The 23929-nt window shown below is 34.9% G+C and overlaps 1 protein-coding gene across 6 annotated transcripts in view; it reads right to left on the reverse strand.

Moving 5' to 3' along the window:
- NOL4 (nucleolar protein 4) overlaps positions 1-23929 on the reverse strand; it is a 409767-nt gene that overhangs the window by 106175 nt on the left and 279663 nt on the right. For 3 of the 6 annotated variants that reach the window (XM_036824082.1, XM_036824085.1, XM_036824086.1), the window contains exons 7-8: positions 10184-10363; positions 9272-9463 (exon numbers count right to left, since the gene is read on the reverse strand). In XM_036824082.1, the coding sequence (XP_036679977.1) occupies positions 9272-9463; positions 10184-10363 (372 nt within the window). The remainder of the gene's footprint in view (positions 1-9271; positions 9464-10183; positions 10364-23929) is intronic. The other 3 variants (XM_036824088.1, XM_036824087.1, XM_036824083.1) reach the window with 1 other exon arrangement.

Consider the following 23929-nt stretch of genomic DNA (forward strand, 5'->3'; position numbering starts at 1 on the left):
TAAGTTTTATAGTTGATGCTAAAGCCCAATTTAGCTAATGTCATCTGACATATACATCTGATCAAGATGAGATAAACTAAATTTTCAACTAAAATGACATGTTTTCATTTTAACTGACAACTTATTCAAATCTCCACTAGGAAACATCTTTTAATTCTGAAAATAAGTGATTACATTTACTTATGATTATTTTGTATCATGACATCTTTTCTTTTAATCGTTTACTTATGAAACCTAAAACTATATACAAATTCTATTCATACAATTAATATTCACACTAATTACCAAATAGATAAAAATCTTTTAAAAATAGTGTTTCAAGAGAGTTAAAATTAAACGTTATATGATTGCCTTCTTTAGGAAAAAAACTTCCTAAGATTTAAAATACATTAGGCTAGATTTTCAGTTATCAGTAGCTTTTAAAATTGAAATGCCAACTGCAGGATACTGTGAAAGACAGAGCACACAATAAACACTAGCTTACCTCCCCACTAATTTTACTACAAAGTAACACATTAGTATGAATGTCCACTCATTCACTCATCCTTCATTCAACAGTTTTAATTCCACTGAATTGAACATGGACTGAGCAGCTTTCACGAGCAACTAATTGTACTGTATAAGACATAGTGGATGATACAGAAATGAACAAGTTAAGAAGCAGAGTAGTCAAGGAACATAGCTTCTTATTAGGGAGCTAAGGCCCATATATAAATAACAGTAATATAAGACAGGATAAAATAAAACTACAAAAGTACCACAAAGTAAATTTGCACATGGAAGAAAGAGAGATTTAAGGCTGCTCTTAGCTAGAAGTGATGATTAAATAGATTAAGGCATATTGGATTTAGTCCTCCAAGGAGTTCAACAGATTGAGACAGCAAGGGTTTCCCAGTAAAGGGAGCAGTGGAATGCAATTTCAGATTCGATTGCATTTTATCCTGTTCCTCAGAGACCAGGTACCATGCTATGCAGAAGTTTTTATATTTGTTATTTCAAGTGTTGTTGGTTTTCATGTAGAAGTGCTATTTGTTTCCATTTTTCCCATGAGGAATCTGAACAACAAGAGATACAAGGTCCACAAGTAACAGCTGATAAAACATGGCTAAGAACCAAGATCCACTGACTAAAATCAGGGAACTTTTCTTCAGATTTGCTCACCAATGCTGCTAATTTTCCAGTGTCTCCTTCTGGGTTGTTTCCTTTTTCTTAGAGTACATTTTAGTTCTTCCAGAAACAGCTTGTCAGTGGTAATTTCAGTAGTTGTCTGAATTATTTTTCTTCCTCACTCTGGAGGTAGAGTTTAGCTGGGCATTGACTTGTAGATTAAAAGTAGTTTCTCTAAAAAATTTTGAAGACTTTTTTCTCAGTATTTTGAAGATTGTCTTCCGACATCTATTTTGAGGACAAGTATTATGTTCAGTCTACTTTCCTGTTTTAGATAATTTCTTGTTTCTTCCTGGTGACATTTAAGAATTTCTTGGGTCTGCTGCAGTTTTGCCTTGATGTACATAGGTGTGACTTTGTTTTTATTTGTGCTGCTCAGGGATGGTCTGTTTCTCTGTTCTTAGTATTCATGGTCTAGTCAATTCTGAAAAATTCTTCCTCCTTTTTTGCTTGAATGTTGTCCTCATTCTCTCTAACTTCTCCTTTGGAATGTCTATTAGATCTATATCACTCTAGTCCCCAAGTTAACTTCTTTATCAAATTCCACTTCTCTTTTTTCTTTCTGTGAGTAATTTCCACAGTTCCAGTGTATCAATTTTCTCTTTGGTTGAATCATCTTATCTGCTATTTAACCCATCTAGTAAGGTTTTAGTTTCAATGTTTATAATGCCTGTCATTTCATTTTTTGAAGTTGTAATTTGATGCTTCTAATTCCCCTTTAATGGAAGAGTAGTCCTTTCCAGGGTCCCAGCTTTGTATACAGTTCTCAGTTCATGTTCCTGCCTAGTAACAAACCCAAATCCACATCTCCTGAGCTTGAATTGGCATTCAAATCCCAGCCCTGATCTCTTTGGGCTTAAATTCACTTTTTCTATCTTCCTACTCTGTTACCCTATCAAATTAAGGGCTTACAACTCTGGCTACGAGTTTTCTATTAATTTCAAGGCCTGGGAATGTCCTTTTCTTTCTTTTGAGCTTATATAGGTATTTAAAAATTGTTATATTTTACTCAGGGTTTGTATGTATTTGTAGAGGGAAGGTGAGTGGGGTGTGTGAGGGGGTATTCCATGAGACTCAGGTCAACATTTTGCTTAAACTAAAAGATCCATTGATGAGTAACTCTGAAAGCAATGATGGTTGTATTCTTTACACTTTACTCTTCAATTTTAGTAAATAAAATAATTTGGTAAATAAAGAGAGAATAGTACCCATGAACCCTGAGTCAGGAAAAAATCAGTGAACCAAGAGAGCACACACTGAGAGAAAGAGTAGCAGTTCCCTGTGATAACCGAGACATTAAAGGAAATAATTGAGCATATTAGAAGAAAGGGTAGAAAGGGGCCAGCTTATATGCTAAACATTTTATTTACATTATCACATGTAATACCTCAAGAGTCCTCTCCTTTAGAAAGATGGAGACTCAGAAACATCACATAAAATGGTACAGGAATTGAACCTAGGTGTCTCAGTTTCAAAAGGGCATACTGTAACATACTATAGTAAGAAATTTAGAATTTGTCCTGAGATGACAAAAGTTTGACAGTATCAAAGCCAGAATTGAGGAAGACTACTCCAGGAGCAAAGGCAGATTTATCATAAGTCAATGAAGTCCAGGCACCAGGGTTCCTCAACTGGATGGGACTACTGGAGTTTCTGGATGTTGTAAGTGTTCTAGTATTCTTTTTCTGAAGAAAAAGATTTGAATCTTCAAGATTTCTCTTTTTAAAAAAATTTATTATGTGTGGCTTTTTTCTAACTGCAGATAAATATTCATCCTTCTACCTAATTTTGTGCTCATAATTTTGTATTACTTTTGAAAAAAAGGTCCCAAATTTCATAATTTTCAGGTGCAAATCCTAGTTCTGTCTCTGCTTATGAATTAGAGGGTAATATAAGATGGAAGTAGGTAGTTGAGCTAGAAGGATTATGCAAGAGTATAGGTATGAGATTTGAAAGGTTAGAACTAAAACGATACCTGATAAAATTCAAAATTATGGGACTGATTTGGGAAAGACAGCAAAGGAAGAATAAACAGAATTTAGCCAGTGGTAGAATGCAAGTCAGAAGTATAAAGAGAGTCAAATCTCATTCCAAGTTTATGAACACTGGTGTACATGACAACAGTGGTGAGATTGCTGGAAATAGATAGGTCAAGAGGAATTTACTGTTGATTTGGTAGATGAGGTGGAAGATCAGTGGAGAGAATGGGTGATAGAGAATACAGAGAATTCAGTGAGGATATAACAACACGTTTGCCTAGCATCTGACTAGAATGTGGAATGAAATACCAAGGTTTTGTATATAACTGGGATTTACTTTGAGAGTAGAGTACTGTATACAGGGGTAGACTTCTGCAGCTGTGGAGAGGGTAATATGCGGTACATGGCCAAGCACAGAATCTTAAGAAGTGCCCCAAATCAAGAAAAATGTACATGAATAGAAATAGAAAATAGAATCTTAAGAAAACGGGGTGATTTATAGTTGAGGATGCAATTTTTGGATTTGGTGCAAAGGTAGTCATGTGATCTTCATAAGAACTAATTCAATATAGTGGTAAGAACCAGAGCCTGAATTTAAGGGACTTGGTGGGAGTTGGTGGTAACAGGTGTAATCTGTGAGTATAAAATATTTCAGGAAACATGGCAAAGAAAGATGGACTCACTGAGTCCTCAAAGAAAGATTACAGAAGTTATAAGATTATTTTTTTTTGAATTTGGACACTTTTTATAAGGCAGAAGAGAAGAAAAGGGAAAGCTCAGTGAAAAGGGAAAACTGAAAATATGACCATGGGGATGGTCAAAGAAGCCATGTTCTAAAGGAGGTGAAATGATAGGGAGCAGAAGTGCAGCGTTATCCAGAGCAATAAGACCAGGACACTTCCTCTGTAAAGGCAGCAGGGGATACTTGAAAACCTGTAGATGACTGTGAAAATGTTTAATATAGCTTGTGCGGGCTCTTTGAGTGAAAGTAAAGACTAAGGAATATCCATGCTAATAATGGCTAGAGTGATACAGATCTCTGAAACTGAGAAAGCTAAAGAACTGTGAGTGCAGAAGATTAGCTATCAAAATTATTAAGAAAGGTATTATAGGATGTAATTAAAAAGAAATACTATGAATAAAGAACTTAGAGGATGGTATGAAAGTATCCTGGGGGATGGTAGATGACATTTATAAAAGAGAGGGCAAAAATTGGTACAAATAGCAGGTGGGGAATTCAAACTAATTAGCATTAATTAAGTTAACTGGTCCCAAAGAGAGAAACCTGTACAGTTGTGCTCATGATGCATGAAGAATATTGTGAATAATAATGGTCGCGCAGGTATAAAGTTTTAAACCAAGATCTTGTATGAAGGGCTCAGTATATTTCCGATCAAATTTTTAGTTTAAAGAAGCACTTTAATTCATTTTTTATAAAAGCTCTATTTGCTAAAGAATGAATAGTGTCACTGTAGCTTTTGCAATGCCTATGATACCTATGAAAGCTGTGAATTGAAGATGAATTCTGATCTCTCTACTTTAGTCTGCATCAGACAAGTAGAGGCAAAGGATGTTAAGTAGTCAAATTCCCTCAAAAATGTACCATTTCCTAAACATTAAATATTTATTTTCTAATGAAAGAACTGTGAAATAAGAAGGTCAGATATCAAAATTACTGAGGAGGGTATTATAGGCTGTAATTAAAAAGAAATACTATGAATAAAGAACTTAGAAGGTGGTCTGAAAGTATGGTGTTTCCATAATTAATTAGATTATTTACACATTTTTTTAAAATTTATATCTCTTTTTCTCCCAAATAGATATCAGAGCTACCAAGGAAATATGTAAGCTAAAACAAATTAAAAAAACAGATAATTGGGACCTTAGAAAGTTTTTTGGCTCTAAACTTCCTGACAGGCACAAAAGTGAACGTAGTAAGTTAATGATGAGAAAACATAAAAGCACTCTATTTCTGCAGAAGAAACACATTTTTTTTCATTACATGCTAAAAGAGGGTTCCGAAATGAGATCATTTATAGTGCACATTAAGAAGCCTAGTGGACAATGTCCCTGGCAAAATTTTACAAAAAATAGCATGAGATTTAATTCTTCAAACAAATATAGTCAAATAAATAATATTAAAAAGCAAATTAATAGGTAATTTTTCAAGTGGCTGAGTTTATTGAATTCAAATATCCAAGCCACTTGATCTAACTTGATATAGTGTCAAGATATGAGATACAGGAGGAAGGATGGACTGAAAGTCTCTTAGACTATCTCCCCCAAATATTTTCATTTGAGTTCTATAAAAATACATCTAAACATATGCAGCATGGTGAAAGAGTCTCTAAACAATGCAAACTCAGAAAATAAAAAGAGAAATCATATCACATAACACAAATAATACTTAGGTATGGGGTAACCTCACCTTGTTTATAAAGCTTTCCTTTTATGGCTTTATCTATTATAGGTGTTCTTGAATTTAAGATCAGGACACCTTGGAGAAATACATTTCTTTTCTGAAACAATCAACAAATATTCTTCAGAAAATTAGCTGAAGTAATTTGAGAGTCAAAGCTGCATAATAGAATCAATAATGATTTGATATATTTGTCTAAGGATTAATATAAGGGCTGCTTAACTCATTGGTTCTTAAAATCTAATGAAAACTAAGACAATACTCTGTATCAAACTTATTGGATTTATTTTTCATAAAACATATCCTTTTCTATTCAACACTGAAGAATTTATGATTTGAGATGATTGGGAACACCGAGTTAGTGAAAGTGCGTAGAAAAGTATCATAATATGGTTATTTAACTTCATGCATTATAGAGACTGTTTGGAGCAATGACATAGACATTTCGGCTACTTCAGCAATTAAGACCTTTGGGGTCTTAATAATTTCAGTGAAATAAGAATGCATAAATATATACTCTAATATTTGTATGCATTGAGTGAAGTCAATGAAAAGTACTTTTGTACTTGAAGAATTGTTGTAAATTCTTAAGGGATAGTGTAGACTAATTAAACATGAATAGATTTTGTACTAGCAGCAGAAAATTAGAGTGAATGTCAAGATTCTCAAGTATAATACTAATATAAGTTGTGATAAACCACTTCTATGGGAATATCTCTTTGAATTTCTTAATCAAAGTCAGTAGGGAACATATAATTCAATATTTTGTGTTTTGCTTTACTTAAAGAGTCTGCTGGCTTAGAAAGCCTAAGTAACTGGATGAGCTAAGCTTGCTGAATGCCACTTTCATTTTATAATACAGAGTCCCCTATCAAATACTCCTACAATTCTACTTTACAAATATATTAAAAATTTCTTCAGGTTGCTTTGTTGACTTACTAAGTACTACAAAATAATTTGCATGTAAAGATAATCATATATTAAAAATGATACATTTTCTTCATGTCTACCTACAGCAAAAACAATATAAGAAAATATTTTTTAATGTTTCAATTTTTAAAAACCGTGGATATTATCTTATATTAAAATTTAAAATTATGAAGGCAAAAAAATATTAACGTACAATATTTAGTTATAATTACTATCTGCCCTAGTCATGCCTTTTCCTATTTGTTCCAGGTAAGGATGAGTGTTCAAAATGATGACATGCTCCATGACAATGAAGTGATACATAAAGCCAATCAAAATTCCAAGTGTTAACTAGATGGCAAATTTAATTTTTATTCCAATAGTGCATTACTGAGCAATGTATTTTTAAAAAATGGGCTAAACTACAATATCAATTTTCATCTGTGTTGTTCATTTAACATTTATTTATATTAGGCCTTATATTATTACTTAAGCACTTCACTTCCCACAACTTGTAACCTCAAAGAATCAGGATGATTAGGGAACATGTTAAATTTTCTTAATTAACAAGTCAGGCATCTTTTGTATTTCTCATTACTTTGCATGATGTTATGCACATTATACATATATTGAATAAGTGAAAAAAAATGAACAAATGAAAATTATTAAATATGAAATACAATAGCATTTCTTTACAGCATTATTTCCTTCAAGATTAGTTTGTAAACCTACTTGATTTTATATTAACTTTTTGTCTTTCTCTATGCATAGCACAAACTTTACATCAAATAGATGTTCATATTTGGTAAATAAATACAACTAATAAAAAACCTGTGATTATCTCAAATACACCTTTGAGAAATTAAGAATTCTACATGACAATGATTTTTTTCTTTTAAAGAATTATTAATAAATGGAAAATAAGATAAATTTTACCAAAGAAAAGAATCTCTAAATAACATTAAAAGATTTAGAAGAAATAGTAGTGCCAGATGCTGGTAAAATAAAATCTTGGTATATAACATTATTATCTTTATTGTTACTGAAAGAGGAAAGTATATATTGTGCATTGTGCACTGAATGAGACATACTTAGTTTCTATTGGAATTTTACATCAACTGCCAATTTGATGATGAGTCGGATGTCAAAGCCAGGATTCTGGGCTTTTATTCCTGGTTAGATATCCTTTTTGTCTGTCATCTTTCTCCTATTGGGTGACAATAACTTTTAAAGAATTCAATAATGGGGGAAGTAGCTGTATTTTCTTCAAGCAATCTCTCCTCTCTTATACCATACCACCTCAACTGTCATAATTTAATTTCATCAGGCACAGCTACGCTATTTTATTTTTAAATAATTTAGGCACAACAAACTCCAACTTCAATATAGTTATTCTAAGAAGTAAGCAAATTCTTACATGCAGTGTTCTGTGACTTTATAATACAAATATTTTGGGTAGCTGTTTTCAGACGATGGATTAAATAATATTTGGTTAATTATATTTTCAGTGTTCAGATTTATTGAGTGGTTACTATGTGTCAAAAATGACTTGGGCTTTACATGACAATTTATATAATCCTGTCAGCACTATACGTTAGGAATTATTCTCATTTCCAGAGGAAGGACCCGAGCTCAGAAAGTTGAAGTACCTTGCCTGGGTCACATAGCTACAAACTAGTGGATCCAGAACTCCAGACCAAGCTCTCCAGGGACCGAGCCTTGTGTTAGTGACCATCTTGGTAGACTGCCTCTCTATAAGGAACAGTCATTTTTCTTTTAAAAATATCAAAGATATTTTTATAAGCCATTGTAGAAAAATAGATAATACAGGAGTTATTACTTGTTATTCATTTCATTTATATCTGGAAAACTATTTCTCCTACTGGCATACTCTGAAACCTCTCCTATATCTATACCAACTCCTGTCCCATCACACCTAATAAATTGGAGGCACTGATCACAAGCACGAAGAGTCTTGGCTTTTATGAAGCCTTCTCAAAAGTACAATGAAAATAGTTTCAGAAAATTTCTAATACATGTCCACTCAAATACATAAAAATATAAAGAAATTTTTAAAATACATTGTAAAAACTACTTCTAGGTATAACAATTCCATCAAGGTGAGATAGAATAAAGGTCAAATAACACTGATATCTAATTTCCACCCATAAATATCTAAGACTGGCATAATATTATCCATCTATAAAAAGCCCAGCTGAATCTAAATGCTCATGTTAACCATCCACAAGACAAGCACACAAATATACCGAGTACACAAAAGCCTTATTTTTCACATAAGGATTTTTATTCCCTGACCTTTATTTTCAAGGCCTGCTATTTGTTAACTGTTGGTATGAAAATAGTATTACTTAGATGGATCCATCCATTTCCTTTTGTTCCAGAGAAAGCCATTCTCACAGGTCGTCTAAAGCAACCACTGGTGCTTCAGTTCAAGACCTGAATAACCTTAGATCTGCTTTGGCAGTAACAGAAAGGAAACACACAAGAATGAGACGCTGGCTCTCACTGGTGTTCACTCACATGAGCCTCATTTCCTAGGACATGGTACCTAGGCTTGTGAGCACTGGTCTCACAAGGTACGTCTTACTGAATCAACAAAGGGGATAAATACTTCAGGAAGATGAAAAGGAGAAAAAACAAACAAGCAAACAAAAACCCCTTGGACCTGACGTTATGGAAAAAATTAAAAAGACACTAAGATGAAAAAAAAAATTGTGTCATGGTTACATGTGGGATTTGGATGGAATCTAGGGCTGTGTTTTAATTCAAAACTCACCATCTCAAAACCACTTCTTTTCATCCGCCTGCAGGACTTGAGGTAAGTACGTATGCGTTTTCGGGCACGCTCTTGATACTCAGGGAATTGTCGCCTGCATGAGTCAATGATAGCCTGGATCTTTTCTTTGGGCTGCTTAGAGATTGGGACCATTCGGTCCAAGTTTTCATCTACAAACAGCCTGACAAACATCTGTTGGCAAGAGGGAGACAGAGGAGAAGGGTTTGGAGGGCTGCTCTCTTCTGTTCCTAGCTTCCTGTCTTGATTACTGATAGGAAAATACTCTTGTCTGGTTTATGCACTGGAGAACTTTGCAATGGAAAAGCCAGAAATTTTAAGCAAACACCCTTTACAGACTTTCTAAATGGTTGGGTTAAAAAACAGAGAGAGAAAGAGAGAGAGAAAGGCAGACAGACAGACAGACAGAAAAGTATAGACTATTGCGTAGAAAAAAATCAAGAAATAACAGTAGACTGTGACGATTAAGCACCCCATAAAATTCTCTATTAATAATACGACTGTATATATTGCTACACTGCGCAGTATACTAATCTCGGAAAACAAACAATTGACTCTTTTTTCATGCATAATTAGATAAGCTGGGAAAGCAAACAAAATAACGGATGACGGGCAGACGCTTCCGAGGGATAAGCTGAGGCCCCCTTCATCCGCTAGGTAAACATGCATACTCACACAGCACAAGTGCAGTTTTCAGCTCACATTTGGCTTTAAAATTCTAAACAAAACACAGCGACTCTGGTGTCTGGTTGGCTAAGAGTGTTTCATGTACTTTTTAAATCCTTCTGTAAATTAAACAAACATGTCTCTAAAATAGCCACAGTTACCAACAGGCAACAACATGAAAGTGAAGTGGTAAAAATTCAGCCATAATGGTAGGGTGGCAGGACTCACATTAAAAGCTTTCAGCCGTTCGGCCTCAACGCCATCTGTCTCGTTAACTTTCTCAGAATCTTCGTGGTCATCGTGGTCATCTTCATCCTCATCTCCCCTGTTTAGGGACAGGTCCTCAGCACCTCGGTCTACACTCTCATTTTTGCCCGAGTCGTAGCTTGAATAGCTATGTGCAGGGGACTGAAAAGAAAATGGGAAATTGCTGCTTTGAAATTCCTTGCACAAGCTTATAAATTTTGTTTTATTTTTAATGTCAATCATTTCTCAAAAATCTGGTTTAAATAAGTCGATAATTCTAGAGCAGTGGCTATTTTAATTTAAATCAAAATTAGCTTAAATGAAATCAAATTAAAAATTCATTTTCTCAGTCATATCAGTCACATTTCAAGTGCTTAATAGCCACATAGTACATTTCCATAACTGCAGAAAGATTTATTGAATTTAGCTTTTTGAGAGCAATTACTGTTTCCATTCAATATACATATTCCAAAAAAAAACCCAACCTGCAATCAGTTTTGTAAAGGAATCACTGAATCACATATTCCTTGAAATAGAAATGACCTCAGAGCTTAGTCAGTCTAACTGCATTAGTATTCTTGAAAGAGATAAGGAAACTGAGGGGTAGGTATATTTAATTGATTTGCCCAACAAGGACTACAGAAAATACTGATACTAGGACTGCTAGGAAAACATGCTTTAAAATCAGTTTATAATTTGTCTATGAGTCGAAACATGGCATCTGATTTTGGTTTAGAAAAAAGCAACTAGGTTTCCTCCTAGCCATTTGTTAAGCTTAGTGCTTTGTAATGTACAAAAGAAGATGAATGCCAACCAAGACAATTTTCACAAACGTTGGTAATTGTGTCCAAGACCAACCATTGGTCCTGCTGTGGTAGCTTTTGCTTGTTTGTTAGCCCAGCCCCTGTTCTTTTCAGAATCAGCCCCTGCTTTGCCAGGTCAAAGTGTCAATCCTATGGGCAACAACTGCCTGTCCCCTAGGCATGAGTGCCTTGACTTCACCTCCAAGTGAAGAAAGTGTGCCTGTAACTAAAATCAAGTTGAATCCAGCAGAGCTAAGCAGAACAGAAATAGACCTGATAACATCATTTCAGCATCTAGATTCAACTGTGCCTGAAATTAAATTAACCCATGGACCTTTCAGCTGTGTGATACTATATCCTCTCCATCCCCCCGCTTTATATTTTTGCTTAAATCTGAATTTAGATCATTTGCAATGGATCCTGGACTAGTACAGAAATCAACCATTACGAGGTCAAATTAATGACCCAAATTTCACATATGATGACTTAGATACCTAGGTGGCCCCAGCTAAATAGAAAATAATTCTGTAAACAACAGCAGCTATCTTCAAATCTATCAACACAGTTAAATGCTTTTGAAAGCATTTACAATGGGAAATTTTAAATCATCAGCGTTCTAAAATGCTTCCGTGCAATGATAACATATGTGTTGCATGCTTTGAGGATTGCACTAATATATTATTACTGTAAAATCAGAGGAGGGATAACAAAACTAGAATAGGTCACTGACATTAAAAGTGAAAAAAAGGCATATTGTTATAGTTCAGATCATTAACAAGGTGGAATTACCTAATCAAATATAAGGCAAATATTCCGTAAGTTTGAAAAATATACTATATATGTTTTTTAAATGGCAACGTGCAATATTTAAAAAGTGTTATAATACACTTATCTGGATGCAAATATGCTGGGCTTATCTATTCTTTTTAGATAAGATGTGAGACACAGAAGCCAGCCATCTGCTACTGACAGTATCACTTGGAACCACGAAGGATTTATAGTCCTATTCACTCAAGGTAAAGAAAATCCATCACAGATCTGAGAATATTCAGGATCTAAATCTAGAGCATAATCAAAGTTTTTTTCTTCTATGATATAAACTGAAAGTTTTGTAACTCTGAATTATGTTTCTCAGATGGAGTGTCATTTCTCACCTATCTCACTGTTGAAGAACTAACTAGCTTTCAAGGCCAATCAGATTAAGTTCAATTTCCACAAAGATTCCCACTTCTACCTCAGTCAACTTCAATCTTTCCCTCCACTGTGAATTCTTAATAGCCAATGGCACTGGACACAGAATTAAACACCACAATTGCTCTCTACTTTTCTTTTCATGTTAATATGCATTTTCCTTCAAGCTAGACTGAGATAGGAATCAACATATAGCCTTCCACCTTTCCCTTCACAGCATCTAAGAAAGGTTCTCTATGGAGTTGGCACTTCAGAGTGTAGGTTTCCTTTTACTACAAAGTCTTTGGTCTTAAAATATTGGGAGTGAAGATAAGCCACAGACTGAAAGAAAATCTTTGCAAAAGACACATCTGTAAAAGGACAGTTATCCAAAATCTACAAAGAACACTAAAGCTCAACAATAAGAAAACAAACAACCTGATTAAAATATGGGCCAGAGACCTTAAGAGACACCTCACCTAAGGAGATATACCGATGGCAAATAGGCATATGAAAAGTTGCTCCACATAGTATATCATTGGGGCAATGCAAATTAAAGCAACAATATCATTACACACCTATTAAAATGGTCAAAATCTGGAACACTGACAACACTAAATGCCAGAGAGGATGTGAAGCAACAGAAACTCTCATGCATTGTTGGTAGGATGCAAAATGGCACTGCCACTTTGGAAGATAGTTTTGCTTTTTCTTCCGAAACTAAACATATTCATCATATGATCCAGCAATTGTGCTCCTTGGTATTTACCCAAGGAATTAAAATTTTATCTCTACACAAACCCTGCACATTAATGTTTCTAGCAGCTTTATTCATAATTTCCAAAACCTGGAAACAACCAAGACATGCTTCAGTAGGTGAATGGGTAAATAAACTGTGGTTGACCAGATAATGGAATAATATTTAATACTAAAAGAAATGAGCTAACAAGCCATGAAAAGACACAGAAGAACCTTAAATACAAGCTACTAAGTGAAAGAAGCCAATGGAAAAGACTATATATTGTATGTTTTCAACTATATGACATTCCAGAAAAGGCAAAACTAGGCACAGTAAAAAGATCAGTGGTTGCCAGGGTTTAGGGGGTGGGGAGGGAAGAATAGATAGAGCACGGAAGATTTTTAGGGCAATGAAAATACTATGTATGATACTATCGTGGTGCATACATATCATTATACATTTGTACAAATCCATAAATGTACAATACCATGAGTGAAACTTAATATAAACTATGGACTTTGGTTAATTATAATTCATCAGTTTAGGTTCATCAATTGTAACATGTCTACCACTCTGGTCAGTGATGCTGATAATAGAGAAACTATGCATGTGTAAAGGGAAGTGGGAATATGGGAAAGCTCTGTACCTTCCTCTCAATTTTGCTGTGAATCTATAACTGCTCTAAAAATAGTCCTTTTTAACAAATGGAGGAATATGGGTATTGGGGTTATAATATAGAATCAGGCAATAACAATTACTGGAGGCCTCCTAATAACCCACATAAAATATGGCAGTCATTGACTCATAAACCTGTGTCACCTCAATAAAAACTTTGGATGATCATACCCTAAACAGGCCTCCCCTTCAGGAACAATTATTTTCATATTCCATGTGTAAATCCAAAATATCCGAATTAGATCTTAAAAAATACAAAGATAAAGAATCACAACTTATGCCCTATGGAAAATATATACCTGCTTATCCTCAAAACACAGGTGTTGGTTTATGGGGACAAGATTAGATTTTTGTCTTAGTTATATATTCCACTCATTCCTCTTAAGATAACATGTGACCATCCTTAGCAAAGACCTTCTTGGAAATATATTTGCACTTTCCTTTTCTCACATTTTCCACCTGAACAGAACTGCCAACTCCAAACCTAGAAAAATTCCCACAGATAGGAAGCTTAACTTTACTTTTAAAGAAAGTTTGCTTACTCTGTGGTCAGAGAATTTCACCTCTTTGGTTAAATTTATTCATAATTATTTTATTCTTTTCGATGCAATTGTAAATGGGATTGTTTTCTTAATTCTCTTTCTGATAGTTCATTATTAATGCATAGAAATGCAACAGATTTCTGTATATTGATTTTGTATCCTGCAACTTCACTGAATTCAGCAAGTTATTTTTTAAAATATCAGTTATTCATTCCTGAATCTACTGGGCATTCTTAGCATCATTAAAAGTGTGATTACCAGACACTGTGTGCCGTCTGATGTGATTCAAAATGATGCAAAATGAAGCATACAGCATAACTTAAGAAGCAAGCTCATGAAAAAAAGAAAAAAGAATTTGAATTGAATCAAACCTAAGTCTAGAAACAGTGGTTCTCAAAGTGTGCCTGTTAGATCAGAAGTAACTGCATCTCCTGGGAACTTATTAGAAATGCAAATTATTGGCCTCCATCCCAGATGACCTGAATCAGACACTTTGGGGCTGGACTCATAATCTGTGCTTTAACACAGCGGTCCCCAACAGTTTTGGCACCAGGGACCGGTTTCGTGGAAGAAAATTTTTCCATGGACACTGGGGTCGGGGAGGTGATGGTTCAGGCGGTAATTCACATGATGGGGAGTGGCAGATGAAGCTTCACTTGCTTGCCCGCTGCTCACCTCCTGCTGTGTGGCCAGTTCCTAACAGGCTGCGGACTGGTACTGGTCTGCGGCCCGGGGGTTAGGGACACCTGTTTTAACTTATCTTCCAGGGGAATTCTGATGTAGCTCAAGTTTGAGAACCACTATTCTGAAGCTAACTTCCATTTATAGGAAATAAGGCAGATAAAATAACAAGTTAAAAGACACAAGAGAAAGCAGACAGACAAATCCAAAATACGAGACATTGTGCAGGACAATTGAATTTGGTTCAGCAATATGTTAGTGACACAGAAAAAAAAGTGATATATTAGAAGAGATTTAAAAGGTTTAATAAAATGAAATGTGTTGACTTCGTATCGTGGTCCAAGTAAACCCAATGCAAAAAGATAATTTTGAGAAAATTGGGAATATTTGACTATGGATGAGGTTATTAGGTAATAACATTGAATATTTTTTTATGTATTAGATTAGATGTAATAACCTAACATTTGGTTAAGTAAATGTTTATGTAAGAAAATGTCCACATTTGTTAGAGGCAGAAATTGAGGAATGAAGGGATGAAATGATGTGGATATCTGGGATTTACTTTTAAATACTGCAGGAAAGAAAAGGAAAAAAGTGGAAAATAAAAAAATGTGGAAAGTCTTAACCACTGTTGAATTTGGGTGATGGGTATTAGTAGTTCTATGTATTATATTCTCTATTTTTAAATGATTTTAAACTTTCAAAATGAATTTTAAGATGTATAAATTTTGTAATTAGTTTTATATCTCCTCCATTTTGAATATTTTTACATGACAGTCATTTATTCACAAACATTTAAAGAAGCACTACTTAATACTTAGAACATTGTTCTAGGCTCATAGGATTGAATGGATCCAAATTTTTTGAGGTCTGAAAGTTATAAAGCTTGGAGAGGTGGTGCATTTGAAAAATTAGTTAGAAAAGTGAATAATTAAAATGAGAAAACCCACAATAAATTACAAGATTCTAAAAAGCTTATAAATGCTACAACCATCACAAAATGTAGAAAAATAATATTTTAAAAATTAAATAACGCCCTGGCCCATCTCTATAATACTGTTTCCTTTCCATATTTCTTGGCTGCATGCTCTTTGATTGTTTCTTCATATGACAATGATTTTGCATTATCATATTCTATAGAGAGAACAGAAAAATAATTCAGTCTTTACTTCAGCATATCTGATGGAAATGTGTCTTTTATTGTTGATAGTTTAGAAACTTTCCTTTGCTCTTCAAATTAAATATTGCTAATATCATGCAAATCGTTACATTGTTTTCAGTTGGGGAAACCTTAATCAAGTTCCTTTAATATTTAGGGCATCTTAAGTTTTCTTGGGACGTGACTGATGTCTTCATTAAAGTGACATTTATGAGTTTTATGTTTTCTTCATTGATATCAGTATCTTTTGTCAAATCCAATGTGAAATTTAAATCTTCTTCCAACGTGTTAATATAATTCATTTCTCTTCATTAACTGTATTTTTCTTCCTCCCAAGGAAATACTGTCTTTAGTAAGACCTGGACATTTTCATTACAAGTCACTTCTCAGTGTCAAAATGTCTACCAATTTCACTTCTTATTTTTGTTGATTTTTTTATACTCCATTACTATTTTCTCTCAATTATTTAGTAAATAAATATAAAGACAACAAAGCCTTTATATATTTCAAATTAAGCGTCTGTAATTTCTCATGTATTTTATTCAAAAGGTCCAAAAGATCTTTCCACATGGCAATTGAAATGTCATAATTCCACTGTGTGAAGTGTACACAACATATCTCTGTATTATTACTTATGCATGTGAATTTGCAATTACACATTTGTGTAACCAAGGATTGGTATTTGTTATTTTGTTTACTGGTTTACCATTAGGTATATGCTTTCCCAAGATTGAGATTAATTCTTCGTAAGCAGTTTTGGATAAAGAACTCACATTTGATACTTCATTTTAACATTTGCCAAGTGTTTGTCCAAAAATTAATAATTACTTTGGAGATTCTCATGAAATTTTAGTTATATGAAAGTCACTCCATTTCATAACATCTGAAAGGAAATCTCTCTCACTTAATAATTTTAAAAACCATAGCTACCTTTTTGGCACTTCAAAATGATATTAAACATTTTTTTCAAGCTTGTTCTTCAAGGTATTAGTTGGCTAGCAGGTGGTTCTCTCATTTGGCATGCATCAGAATCACCCAAAGGATCTTTTCAAATATAGAGCACTGGACCCCATTTAGTAGGTCTGGAGTGGGGCCCAAGAATTTTGATTTCTAACAACTGCCCAGGTGATGCAGATGATGCTAGCCTTCATCCATTTGAGCTGCTATAACAAAAATACTACAGATTGGGTGGCTTAAACAAAAACACTTATTTCTCACAGTTTTGGAGGCTGGGAAGTCCAAGATCAAGCAGCCATCAGATCTGATGACTGATGAGAACCTGCTTCCTGGCTCACAGGTTACAAAATTTGTCAACAAGAAAAATAAGATTATGGTTAACTGTTTAATGTCTAATCAAAGCATAATTGTTAAAAAATTTTAAATAAATGTAAATAAGATCAAAGTTTATACTATTAAACTAAATAATGGATATTCATTAAATATCTAAATCACTTCCAATTAAGATAATATACTGAAATATTAAATGCTAAACATAAGTCTATCTACTTTTGGCTTTTAAATTTTTACAGAGAGACAAAAAATACCTGGGTTTATTAACAAAAGGGCCTGCCACATTAAAAATTGTACTATAAATACATATCTCTAAAAACTGTAAGTTTTTATAATTATGTATTAATAAATTTGGTAACCCACAATGTAATGCTAATATATAATAGTTCACAATTGCCTACTACCTAGTTTTCACTGGAAAATAAAGATTACTAATAGTAAAAAAGTTTATTGTGCACACACCAAAAAGACAGTTCTTGAACTGGGAACACTCAAACTAAAACACGGAATGAGGCTCAGGGGTATATTGTTACAAGGCATCTTATATAGTGGGGAGGCAGTGATTATTTATTCTTCACAGTGGTTATACTATTAGAATTTTCCTTTCAAAAAAAATTTTTTTTGGCCAAGCCACACGACATGTGGGATCTTAGTTGCCCGACCAGGGATCAAACACGTGCCCCCTGCGGTGGAAGCCTGGAGTTCTAACCACTGACCACCAGGGAAGTCCCTAGAATTTTCTTAAATGATAATGGTAGGGAATCGGTTAATTGTTACCTCATTTCAATTTTGGGTAACAATTTAAGTTTTGCTTATGGTTTTTCAGAGACACAAGCAAGAAATGAACCAGGTCAAGTCAGTCTCGCAAAATAAGCTAAATTAAGTTTTGCTTGTATGACTAAACTGGTCTTGTCTGCTCAGAACATTTTGAAGGTTGGTTCCATTTGGTTTTATTTTTTTTATATTAATGAGATAGTATGCATTCTTTTTTAATAATTTATCTTTGAAATCTAGCACGTTTTACACTTACAGCCCATCTCAGACTAGTCATATTTCAAGTGTTCAATAGCCACATATTCTACATTTGTATATATTGTAAAATGATCACCAAACACTACCAACTACAGAGGAACTATTTTCATAGGACACAAAATCTTTGTTTCCTAGGCAGATTACATTAAAGGTAAAGATAAACCTTTTATAATCTTTTATTAAAAGCAGATCAATAATCTAAGAATTTTTGTGCTTTTTTTTTTTTTTTTTTTAATTTTATAGCTACTTTATTTATTTATTTTTGGCTGTGTTGGGTCTTCGGTTCGTGCGAGGGCTTTCTCCAGTTGCGGCAAGTGGGGGCCACTCTTCATCGCGGTGCGGGGACCGCTCTTCATCGCGGTGCGCGGGCCTCTCACTATCGCGGCCCCTCCCGTTGCGGGGCACAGGCTCCAGACACGCAGGCTCAGTAGTTGTGGCTCACGGGCCCAGCTGCTCCACGGCATGTGGGATCCTCCTAGACCAGGGCTCGAACCCGCGTCCCCCGCATTAGCAGGCAGACTCTCAACCACTGCGCCACCAGGGAAGCCCAATTTTTGTGCTTTTTAACAGACAGAAAATTAAATCCTAGGTTTGAACTCTTTTTAAAAACACTTATAAATAAATCTATTCAATTTTAGCCAGCTTTGAACTCACACATGAAACTTCTGTTCCACAAATCTCTGTACATTTTTATATCCATTCAGCTTTTGTCCTATCATTTTTTTTTCTTTTTTGCTTTCTTATTTTGGAACAATCATTTTATTTAGGAAAAAATTACTTTTTCTCCCTTACCAAAACAAAAAAGCAAAAAAAACCCAAAACCCAATAAACAACAACAAAAAGAACACCACCAAAAACCCAAAACCAAGCAAAAAAATGGTCTTTATACCTTTCCTTATCCAAAAAACACATTCTATCTTCCTTACTTCCTTTTCATATACAGTTGTTTTCTTTTACCCTTATTATTACTAGTAGTTTTATTTTACATATTGATTATAAATTTTAATTACTAGTACCACTGTTAAATGGTGAGTCAGAAGCAGAAAAGGCAGCTATCTCTCTTGCTATTCTAAACATAAAACTTTTTATTCTGATGAATATAATTTAATTTATTCACAATAGGAAGTCATCTATAAGAAGTGATTTTTCTGAGGATGGAGGGTCTTAAAAACATGCATTGAAATCATACTGAGAGATTCAGCACTAAACAGATAACAAATTATCTTAGGTATTAACGCACATTTCCAAGCAAAAAAAGAAGAGAAATATTGGTCAGACTACACAAAATCTGAAGGAGTTGGGGTAGGGAAGAGAGTATAAGCCATCATTCTAAAACGGGTTTGGAACAACTGATTCTCATATTTTTCTCCTGGAACATGTGCCTAGGGTGCCAATGGTTACTGAAGTTTCTCTAACTGAAAAAATAATTGCGCCATCATTCTGCTTATTCCACTTAGAAAGAGAAGCTGTAAGTCAAAAGTAGCACATTTTATTTGAAGTTACTATATACTTCAATGTGAAGGAATTGCTCCTGAGAGAATATGATATGTATTTTAACCAATTTGTCAAGGCTTTTATTTTTATTTACAAATGATGACAGAAATATGTGCTAGGAATGACATTTCAGGTTTCTTTCAACCTGAAGCTTAAATGATTATACCACTTTTAAGAGGAAGAATCCAACCAACTGTATGTTCTTGAAGATTCTAGAGATAGATGTCAGGGATACTGGTTTTATCTTTCATTACAAGGTGAGAATATAATCATATTACAGAAGTCTTTTGACCTGATAAGTAAAGATGTGAATCCCTGGTTTAACTCTTCTTTTACAGGTTCAAACACAGCTACTTAAATTATTAACCTATCACCCTAAAGGAGGAATCCCCAAAGGGCAAAATTCACCTTCCAATATCCCACTTCAGTCCTACAATTAAAATAACAAAAGGTAAATGTAGGTATCATATCTCAGAACATCTAATGTAAATAATAATTAGATTTTGTTAGGTACTTTAAAAAAATGAAAAATGTTATATATACTATTAATGTATTTTCCCCCAAACCCTAAATTTACTGTAATACTATCTCATATGTCTTTAGAAGAACATATTTTTCTTCTCAGAGTTCAGATTTAGGTGAAAGTGAGCCTTGGAAGTGAACTGAACTCCCAATCATTAATTCCATCACAGACAATTCAAATGATTACAATACTGTAGTGGTTTTAAGGCACTATTACTGTTTTTATTTACAAGGGAGTGGGGTTATATAAATATTTTCACAATATTTGGTAATAATTTCACCATCCTAGGCTTTAGACAATAAAAAAACACTTGATATATGACAAAATTGCCAAGCCTGATATCTACTTTAGAATCCTTTTAACTTGCATACTAAATATTTAATCTTGTTTCATTTGTCTTACTTTTGAAATAAGTATTAGCAGTAAATGACAGCAATATCATCATCAATAATAGCAATGATAATAATAACCACATGTGGTTAGTGGCTGCTATATTAGACAGCACAGACCTTTACTGATGACCTTGACTTTAAGAGAAATGTGAGTCTTTGTCTAGGGGAGAAACTCTAAATAAGATATGATTCTGTCAGAGCATCCCAGAAATCTTAGCACTGAGGACAAAATTCATTTGAATTCTTGAAATTATAATGTCAGCTTTAGATCTGTTCATAGCAGTAGACTTCACTGAATGTTATCCAAATCCATATATATATGTACATATATATAACATATATAAACATATATATTTCAATTATATCTATATGTTTCAATTATATATATAATTTTTAGATCTTACAGAAATATGAGACTGTTTTCCTTTGATACTTACTTCTGAAGGGAGGTGTCTGGGAAATGGCCAACTACAGAACAACAATATGTAATGCACATGAACTTTTAGAGTACAAATGTAAAATCTGAAAAGCGAGACTCAAATAGACATCATAGCATGCTTGTTCTTATGTCTCTGGGACAAAATTAAAAACAAAATCAACCCCGCACTCCCTGTTGCATGTAAAATCATTAGAAGAAGAGGGCAAGAAGACCATGATAACTAGTAAATGAGAGTATTATTTATCAGTTATCTTATCAACATTTCAGGTTTATTCATGCTTAAACAACATACCAGACACAATCTTATCCTTTAAAATTGTAAATGAAATTATCTGTACACCTATTTAATCCATCCATTAAATGCCCTAACCATATTATCTGACTCCATGTCTAGTTAATTATACAATAATATACAACCTATTAAAAAAGTCTTGAATTATGAGATTAAAAATTATTATTTACATGTTTGTAATCTTTTATTTAAAAGCCTTGGTCCTAGATATGTTTGGAACTTAGAATTTGTTTGGATTTAGATAGAGCATGCAGAGCATAAACTATATAGTTTGAAATATCGCAGAAGCACACTATAAAATATATTAATGTTTCTCCACAAAATCATATGAATATGTATACTAAAATAGATAAACAAAGACCATAAATAGCTTCATGTCAATTCACATCAGATTTTGCCAAAAATGAGTTTGCCACAAATTTATGTTAAAAAACTTTATTTCTGAGAGCCCTTTGGTTTTTGAATTGTGGAAAAGGAACTGTGGGTTCATAATACAATGAAATCTTAAGTGTTTAAAGTAGATACTATTTCTAAGCTGCCTGTTCATGAAACAGCTTTAATAAATTATAATTATTTAAATACCTCAAAAACCAGACCCAAACATGGCAGGGATGTTGGCATTATCAGACTATTAATTAAAAACAACTATGATTAATATGCGAAGGACTCTAATGGAAAAAGTAGATAACATGCAAGAAGAGATCAATAACATAAGCAGAGAGGTGATTTCCAAGAAAGAATAAAAAACAGAAGTGATAGACCAGAGGACCTTCAAGACGGCAGAGGAGTAAGACGTGGAGATCACCTTCCTCCCAACAAATATATCAAAACTACAACTACGTGTGGAACAACTCCTACAGAACACCTACTGAATGCTGGCAGAAGACCTCAGACTTCCCAAAAGGCAAGAAACTCCCCACGTACCTGGGTATGGCAAAAGAAAAAAGAAAAAACAGAGACAAAAGAATAGGGACAAGACCTGCACCTCTGGGAGGGAGCTGTGAAGGAGGAAAAGTTTCCACACACTAGGAAGCCCCTTCACTGGCTGAGATCGGGGTGGGTTGGGGGGGAAGCTTCAGAGCCACGGAGGAGAATGCAGCAACAGGGGTGCAGAGGGCAAAGTGGAGAGATTCCCGCACAGAGGATCCCTGCCGACTATCACTCACCGGCCTGAGAGGCTTGTCTGCTCACCAGCTGGGGGGTGGGGGCTGGGAGCTGAGGCTCAGGCTTCGGAGGTCAGATACCAGGGAGAGGACTGGGGTTGGCTGCGTGAACACAGCCTGAAGGGGCTAGTGCACCACAGCTAGCCGGGAGGGAATCCAGGAGAAAGTCTGGAACTGCCTAACATCAAGAGACCATTGTTTCAGGGTGTGCGAGGAGAGGAGATTCAGAGCACTGCCTAAATGAGCTTCAGAGATGGGCACAAGCTGCAGCTATCAGTGCGGACACCAGAGACTGGCATGAAATGCTAACACTGCTGCTGCAGCCACCAAGAATCCTGTGCATAAGCACAGGTCACTATTCACACCTCCCCTCCTGGGAGCCTGGGCAGCACACCACTGCCAGGATCCCGTGATCCAGGGACAACTTCCCCGGGAGAACACATGGTGTGCCTCAGGCTGCTTCAACATCACTCAAGCTTCTGCCGCCACAGGCTCGCCCCGCATTCTGCACCCTTCCCTCCCACCGGCCTGAGTGAGTCAGAGCCCCCTAATCAGCTGCTCCTTTAACCACCTCTTGTCTGAGTGAAGAACAGATGCCAGAGGGTGACCTACAGGCAGAGGTGGGGCCAAATCCAAAGCTGAACCCCAGGAGCTGTGCAAACAAAGAAGAGAAAGGGAAATTTCTCCCAGCAGCCTCAGGAACAGTGGATTAAATCTCCACAATCAACTTGAGGTATGCTGCATCTGTGGAATACCTGAATAGACAACGTATCATCCCAAAATTGAGGCGGTGGACTTTGGGAGCAACTGTAGACTTTGGGTTTGCTGTATGCAACTGACTAGTTTCTGATTTACATGTTTATCTTAGTTTAGTTTTTAGCGCTTGTTATCACTACTGGATTTGTTTATTGGTTTGGTTGCTCTCTTCTTTTTTTTACTTTTTTTTATTTTAATATTTTAAAACAATTTTTATTTTAATAACTTTCTTTTCTTTTCTTTCTTTCTTTCCTTTTTTTCCTCCCTTTTCTTCTGAGCCGTGTGGCTGACAGGGTCTTGGTACTCTGGCTGGGTATCAGGCTGGAGCCTCTGAGGTGAGAGAGTCACGTTCAGGACACTGGATCAACAGAGACCTCCTGGTCTCACGTAATATCAATCAGCTAGAAGTCTCCCAGAGATCTCTAACTCAACGGTAAGACCCAGCTCCACTCAACAACCAGCAAGCTCGAGTAGTGTACACCCTATGTCAAACAACTAGCAAGACAGGAACATGACACCATCCATTAGCAGAGAGGCTGCCTAAAATCAAACTAAGTTCACAGACACCGCAAAACACA

This window comes from Balaenoptera musculus, chromosome 14, assembly GCF_009873245.2.
Source record: "Balaenoptera musculus isolate JJ_BM4_2016_0621 chromosome 14, mBalMus1.pri.v3, whole genome shotgun sequence".
NCBI lineage: Eukaryota > Metazoa > Chordata > Mammalia > Artiodactyla > Balaenopteridae > Balaenoptera > Balaenoptera musculus.